The following is an 8,127-nucleotide window of genomic DNA, read 5'->3' on the forward strand; positions in this document are numbered from 1 at the left end:
TAGTTACCACAATCGGTCCCATAGGTCCCCTCCTCAATGTAGCTCCTCCGATATATTTTCCATAGGTGCTCCCATTCCTCCCTATAGCTCCTCCTATCTTCCCCATCAGTTTTATTATTGAAGCTCCATTCATTTTTTCAGTATCTCCCTGTCCTCTGTAAGTTTATTGCAACTACACCAGTAATTTTTTTTATTCCTTGCTATAGCTCCTCCGATCCTGACTGTAGCTTCATCTGTCCCATTGATCTTCTTATTAAGCTGTAAAATCCCACCATCTCCATCATTTTTCTTCTTGTTCCTCTTTGTAGCTCTTCCCATCACCCTGCATGGTCTTCTTATTCCTTTCTATGGGTCCATCTCTCATTGGTCTTTCCATACTTTTCTCTCATTTATCTGCTGTGCTCCATTTCAGCTTTCCCTTGTGTTCTCCTGAACCTATGTCTAGGTGCTCCCTTTTCTCCTTCCATTCCTCTCTATGCCTGTCATGTTTTCCTCCTCATGTCATTATTCCATGCTGCTTCTCTAATTATGGTACAGGAATGAAATGTTATCCCTTTTTATATACACATCATGTGATAAAACAAGACTTGAAGGATTCCTCCACCTCCACGTGACATTTATTGGCTATGGTGTCCCCCATCTTCCACATGGTTCCTCTTACAAGTTTTGTATTTCCTTGTCTCCTGTTCTACATATCATCAATTAACATGCAGAATCACATAGAGATGAGGAGAAAGGGGGCATCTTATTCATTGTCCCATGAACAGGAACAAGGATAGACCACAATCTGGTGATAGAACTCAATCTGGATAAAGAACTCAATCTGATCATAGAGCTCAATCTGATCATAGAGCTCAATCTGGATATAGAACTTAATCTGGATATAGAGCTCCATCTAGTCATAGAGCTAAAGGTTGGTATAGAACTTAATCTGGTCATAGAACTCTATCTGAATGTAGTTTATCTGAAGCTGGCAAACGTAAAGAAGCTATTTTGGGCTCCTGATGGATAGTTCTTAGCCCCATATTCTCTAATGTTTTCCTTGCATTAATATTGGAGGTGGAAGACAGCCTTCCATGTCTGTGTTTTCTCGGTAATAGTTTGTTGTTCTGTGTGTGACAGTCTCGCTCTGTGTGTGACAGTCTCGCTCTGTCCTAGAGAGGCTCCAGTTATGGTTCTCTGATAACCGCTCATGGGAAATACCAAATCTTCGCAAACACCGGACTCTTCAAGGTATTGAGATTTACAAGTAGCATCTTCCCCTTATTTCATGTTCCTCAGCAGGTTCTTACCAGACTTTTCTTTCCTTACAGGGAAACGTGGTGGCCATTAAACACGTCAATAAGAAACGCATTGAGCTGACCAGACAAGTTCTGTTTGAGCTGAAACATGTAAGTATGATGTCAATGGACCTTGTAATAAGGAGGCTTACAATGATTAGCCAATTGTAATGATGGGCAATGTAATGATGGGCTTTCCAACGATGGGCAATGTAATGATAAACCTTCCAGTGATGGGCCTTGTAATGATAAGCTATGTAATAATGTGCCTTCCAGTGATGGGCCTTGTAAAGATGGGCAATGTTATGATGGGCCCTCCAATGATAGACAAAGTAATGATGGGCCTTGTAATGATGGGCCATGTAATGATGGGCCATGTAATGATGGGCCCTCCAATGATAGGCAATGTAATGATAGGCATTGTAATGATGGGCCCTCCAATAATGGGCGATGTAATAATGAACCTTCCAGTGATGGGCCATGTAATAATGAGACATGTAATAACAAACCTTCCAGTGATGGGTCTTGTAATTATGGGCAATGTAATGATGGGCCTTGTAATGGTGGGCCATGTAATGATGAACCTTCCATTGATGGGTCTTGTAATGATGGGCCATGTAACTATGAACTTTCCAGTGATGGGCCTTGTAATGATGGGCAATGTAATGATGGGCCCTCCAATGACAGGCAATGTAATGATGGGCATTGTAATGATGGGCCCTCCAATAATGGGCAATGTAATAATGAACCTTCCAGTGATGGGCCATGTAATGATGAACCTTTCAGTGATGGGCCATGTAATGAGGGGCCATGTAGTGATGGGCCTTGTAATGATGGTGGTCTACCCGATGTTGTCCTTTACGGTTCTCCCTTTATGTATAGATGTCTTCCAGCTGCCATCTCCTGGTATTGAATGTAGTCCAGCACTTCTTCCAGTAACAGCCGGCATGGGTTGGTGTTGTGGCCAACCAATAGTTTTGTACATTTCCCCTACAGATGGTGGGTTATTAATATTGGATGTGATTTTCCAATACAAATACCGTTATGTTAGAAATAATTATGGCTTTATTGGTTGTGTTGTATGTGGTGTGGTCTACCACAACTGAAAGGGTGGAACCAGCAAACTTTGTCTTCTCCTGTTGGTTATCTAGCAGCTCAAAGTAAAATATTCCAAATCTGATGGAATATTGCACAGGTTATCATAGAGCAAAGTCTTCTAGTATGGTCCAAAGGTCTACCAGTAGGAGCTGTACCATTCCTAATGCCAGGAAGAAGTAAACATGGAAGATGGCAAGATGGGTCTACTAAAGTGGGCATGGTGACCCTAGACAGATACAGGTGTACCAGAAGTGGATGGAGTCACCCTGTGGAAGTAAAGGTCTATCAGAGGAACGTGTGGTCACCTAGAGAAATATGTTAGAGAAATATGTTAGAGGAGTCTGGGAGAAGCACCCCCTAGAGGACACGTTTTGTCTGAGCATGGAATGCTTGGGGTCTGTAGAAACCGTAGACCATTTTCTCCTCCAGACATAGACATAGAGGTCTATAAAAGGGTGGGAAGGGCCCTGGGTACCCCTTTCCTCTATCAAAAGAGTTATGAATGGGTATATGGAGCATTCCAGATCCGTCGGGATTATGATTTTGACACACTTCTTCTAGTTAGCGTAGTAGTCCAGTATTACACTCGGAATGCACGGTGCCAGGTTTCCCTACATGGAAAAGTCCTCCCTGTCGAGGTGGAGGTAAGTGATATTCTGCAGGTGGTGGGGAAAATTCTGGGACTATAGAAAGGCCGGATGCCTTGGGGCACCTGGATGAGGATGTGGAGGAACATTAGGATCCCCACGTGTGAACTGCCAGTCTGTGGGTGTGCGACTTTTCCTTTCCATTTCTTGGTCACACTATAGATTTTTAAATAGCAGGATTTTTGTAAAAGAGCTGCATGCATAGCGTGACGGGAACGCTTCTTGACCTTCGGGAATAATGTAAGTGGGGAGTTTTTTTAGAAATTGTTCAATTAGTTTGGCTACCCACATGTGCTGATATATTCAGTTTTTAATTTATACCCATTTCTATTTTTTGTATATACATAAATATGTATTTATGCTTAAAAAAAAACATTGATGTTTGTAGGGTTTTACCAATAAACAAAAAGTGGACCTAGAGAAATACAGATCCACCAATAACATTTTTTAGTGTTTGTTGTTCTCAGAATCATAACATTGTGTCCTTGTTCTTCTCTCTTTCAGATGAGGGATGTCCAGTTCAATCACCTAACCCGATTTCTGGGGGCTTGTATAGACCCTCCAAATATTTGTATTGTCACAGAGTATTGTCCCAGGGGCAGCTTGCAGGTGAAATCTTGTGGGATATACCAAATCACATATAGGATTGAAATATGAAAGCCATTTATATGAGTCTCTGTACCACGGGAGCTGACACTCTAATGTCCCCCCACAGTCACACAATATTATTATACATTGATATAGCTCTGACATATACCATAGTGCTGTATAGAGAACACTGAGCCACTCCCATCAGTCTCTGTACAGAGGAGCTGACACTCTAATGTCCCCCCACGGTCACACACTATTATTATACATTTATATAGCTCTGATATAAACCATAGTGCTGTATAGAGAACACTGAGCCAGTCCCATCAGTCTCTGTACAGAGGAGCTGACACTCTAATGTCCCCACACAGTCACACACTATTATTATACATTTATATAGCTCTGACATATACAATAGTGCTGTAGAGCGGTCACATCAATCAGTTCATTCCTCAGTATATTTTTGAATGGTGAATGGGATGGTAATGATGGTGGTAATAATGGTGGGGGTGGTGGTAATGATGGTGAGGGTGGGGAAGGTGATGGTGGTATTAGTGGTAGATGGGGGGGGTGATAGTAATGATAGTGGGGGGTGATGGTGGGGGGGGGAGGTGATGGTGGTTATGATGGTGGGGGTGGAGAGGTGATGGTGGTAATGATGGTGGGGGTGATAATGGTAATGATGATGGGTGGAAGGGTGATTGTGTGGGGTGGTAATATTGGTGGTGGGTGGGTTATGTTGGGGGGCGGTGATAATGATGCTGGGTTGTATATTTTTGAATGATGGAAGGAATATGAGGATTTGATTTGTGTTTCCCCTTTGTAGGACATCTTGGAAAATGACAGCATCAACCTGGATTGGATGTTCCGGAACTCACTGATTAATGACATTGTAAAGGTGAGAAGAGATAATGGCTGGAAGAAGTGCTAACACTAGGGGGAGTGCTCATGCTGGGTGACAGGGGGGGGTAACACCCGGGGTATACTGCCCCCTATTCTGTAGACTTTATATCTGGTGCTATGTCTATGTTTATGAGTAGCTGGATATAATCCATCTAGAACCAGCATGTCTTTAGTTGTATGGAGTACCAACGATGTCTGCGGGCTCCCCAGAGCCTCCCGTCCTACAATCTGTGATGACAAATCTACCAGCGTCCTCAAGATAATGTCATTTTATAATCCCTCCCATATTACACCCCAGCATTATAATTATCAGCAGACAACTCAAGATGACCATTGTGTGGAATGATGGGACAAATACTAGCAGTGACAGGTGCTCTTGGAAATAAAAAAGACCCCTATTCCCCTCCAGACATCTCTAGAGAGGTCAGATTGTCAAAAACATCCTGGGAGGTATGCGGAGCTCCTCCTGATTTCTTCATCTATCACTCTGCACTGCAGACTAAACATTCTTCAGGAACCCCCCTGCCTGATGGTGGGGTGGGGGCCTAATAATGGTAACGATAGTAGGGCTGGGAGGATGATGGTGGGGGTGGGGGATGGTAATGATGGTGGTATTAATGGTGGGGGTGGTGGTAATGATGGTGAGGGTGGGGGAGGTGATGGTGGTAATAGTGGTAGATGGGGGGGGGATGATGGTGGTAATCATGGTGGGGGTGTTGGTGGTGGTAATGGTGGTGGGTGGAGAGGTGATGGTGGTAATGGTTGGATGGATTTACCATGCGCCATCTGGCATTTTTGTGATCTTCAGAGGCCTTTAACCATCATGGGATGTCCCGAGTTTGTAACATTCCTCCTTCTCTTTGTCCAGGGAATGTGTTTCCTGCACCGCAGCATCATCGGCACTCACGGCAACCTGAAATCCTCCAACTGTGTGGTGGACAGTCGTTTTGTGCTGAAGATCACCGACTACGGATTGGCCAGCTTCCGCTCCAGCTGTGATACAGACGATGTTTATGCCTTGTATGCCAGTGGGTGTGAATGTCCAAAATTCTGTTCTGCCATTACATCATCATATAGCATTGTATCATGTGATCATCACATCATCATATAGCATTGTATCATGTGATCATCACATCATCATATAGCATTGTATCATGTAGTTTTCTCCTAACCCCATGGCCATTAATACGGAGATTTCTCCTCACCCCAAGGACATTATTACTGAACTTTTCTCTCACCCCGATAACATCTTACACTCATTCACTCAGCATTGTGTGAATATCTGGGAATTGTCCTTCTTCCTGTACAGAGAAGCTGTGGACAGCTCCGGAGCTCCTGAGGATGGCCAGACCTCCCCCCCAGGGCACACAGAAGGGTGATGTCTACAGTTTTGGTATCATACTGCAGGAGATCGCACTGAGGAATGGGGCCTTCTACATCCAGGGCATGGACCTTAGCCCCAAGGGTAACTATCTGCTTGTGTGTGAGAGTTCAGTTACTGGTGGATGTGGGGTGGGTAGAGAATGCAGAAGACATCAGGGGTTAGTGGGTGCACTGAGCTACTAAGAAGGAACTGACAAAGAAGAAACTAAAGTCTCAAGGCAGCCAGATTTGTGAGATAATCTCCCTGCTGGGGAAACACAGGGCAGAGTAGAGTTCCTAGACAGGAACCATGAGGTCTGCCAATGACAGGAACCACAAGGTCCTCCAAGGACAGGAACCACAAGGTCCTCCAAGGACAGGAACCACAAGGTCAACCAAGGACAGGAACCATGAGGTCTGCCAATGACAGGAACCACAAGGTCCTCCAAGGACAGGAACCACAAGGTCCTCCAAGGACAGGAACCACAAGGTCAACCAAGGACAGGAACCATGAGGTCTGCCAATGACAGGAACCACAAGGTCCTCCAAGGACAGGAACCACAAGGTCCTCCAAGGACAGGAACCATGAGGTCAACCAAGGACAGGAACCACGAGGTCTGCCAATGACAGGAACCACAAGGTCCTCCAAGGACAGGAACCACAAGGTCAACCAAGGACAGGAACCATGAGGTCTGCCAATGACAGGAACCACAAGGTCCTCCAAGGACAGGAACCACAAGGTCAACCAAGGACAGGAACCATGAGGTCTGCCAATGACAGGAACCATGAGGTCAACCAAGGAAAGGAACCACGGGTTCAGCCAAGGAAAGGAACCACGAGGTCAACCAAGGAAAGGAACCAAGAGGTCTGCCAACGACAGTAACGAGGTCAGCCAAGGACAGGAACCCCTGAAGTCTCCCAATAAAAGGAACCACGAGGTCTGCCAATGACAGGAAGCATGAGGTCTCCCAATGATAGGAACTATGAGGTCTCCCAATGACAAGAACCACAAGGTCTGCCAATAACAGGAACCATGAGGTCTTTCAATGACAGGAATCACAAGGTTCCAATGACAGGAACCACAAGGTCTCCCAATGACAGGAACCACGGGGTCTCCCAATGACAGGAACCACGGGGTCTCCCAATGACAGGAGCCACGAGATCTCCCAATGACAAGAACCACGAGGTCTTTCAATGTTTGTGGGGAATTATAGCGTGATGTTGTGTGAGCTGGGTTTTTGTTCTCACTGTTGGAAGTCACAGACTACATAAAATTTATCATCCCTGTCCCCTCGCCAGAGATTGTCCAGAAGGTCAGGAATGGGCAGCGTCCATTCTTTCGACCCACAGTGGACACCAGCTGTCACAGTGAGGAGTTGGGAATTCTGATGGATCGATGTTGGGCGGAGGAGCCCCTGGACCGTCCAGACTTTAACCAGATTAAGATGTACATCTGCAAGTTCAACAAGTAAGAGGCTGCAGGGGAAAGGGGGTGATATCTTACATTATGGGGGGAGGAGGGGGGATGTACTACACTACTTGGACGGGGGTGATATCCTACATCCTGAGGAACAGAAATATCTGAGATTCTGGAAAGGGGTGGATGTCTATGTACTGAGCAGGGGGTTGTGTGTTATCCCAGGAAAAGGGTATTGTCCTACATACCAGTAATTAGGTGAGGGCCTACATCCACGGAAAAATGATATCCTACATCCCCAAAAGAGAAGAGGTGCTATTTTTTATCCTGGGGAGGGGACAGGATGATCCCAGTAAGGGGTTGGGGCCATATGGCACATCCCTGTAAGGGGTAGATACCTTACATATCAGGTAGATGAGGGAGTGTAACCCTTAATCTCAGGCGAGGAAGTGACAACTTATTGTTTTGCAGGGAGGGGACAACCAGCATCCTGGATAATTTGTTGTCCCGTATGGAGCAATACGCAAACAATTTGGAGAAATTGGTGGAGGAGCGGACGCAGGCCTACCTGGAGGAGAAACGCAAAGCTGAAAATCTGCTGTACCAAATACTGCCACAGTAAGCTATGTACTACGATACCCCACCACTAATATTGAATCGCTATACCCCACCACCACTTACAGATGTCTTTTCTGTCTCTGCAGGTGGAGACAATCGGTGATGCCTATATGGTGGTATCAGGGTTACCGGTACGGAACGGCAAGCTGCATGCAAGAGAAATCGCTAGAATGTCGCTGGCACTGCTCGAAGCTGTAAGAACATTCAAAATCCG

The 8,127-nt window shown here is 45.4% G+C and overlaps 1 protein-coding gene across 1 annotated transcript in view; it reads left to right on the forward strand.

The window, feature by feature from the left end:
* NPR2 (natriuretic peptide receptor 2) overlaps positions 1 to 7,913 on the forward strand; it is a gene marked incomplete at its 3' end in the record, with an annotated part of 33,879 nt that extends 25,966 nt beyond the window's left edge. Inside the window, 8 exon segments of the mRNA XM_072413639.1 lie at positions 1,159 to 1,233; positions 1,314 to 1,391; positions 3,530 to 3,634; positions 4,440 to 4,511; positions 5,385 to 5,544; positions 5,826 to 5,981; positions 7,178 to 7,346; positions 7,767 to 7,913. Coding sequence (XP_072269740.1) covers positions 1,159 to 1,233; positions 1,314 to 1,391; positions 3,530 to 3,634; positions 4,440 to 4,511; positions 5,385 to 5,544; positions 5,826 to 5,981; positions 7,178 to 7,346; positions 7,767 to 7,913 — 962 coding nt within the window.
* Between the last annotated feature and the right edge of the window lie 214 nt (positions 7,914 to 8,127).

Source organism: Pyxicephalus adspersus, chromosome 6 (genome assembly GCF_032062135.1).
Source record: "Pyxicephalus adspersus chromosome 6, UCB_Pads_2.0, whole genome shotgun sequence".
NCBI lineage: Eukaryota > Metazoa > Chordata > Amphibia > Anura > Pyxicephalidae > Pyxicephalus > Pyxicephalus adspersus.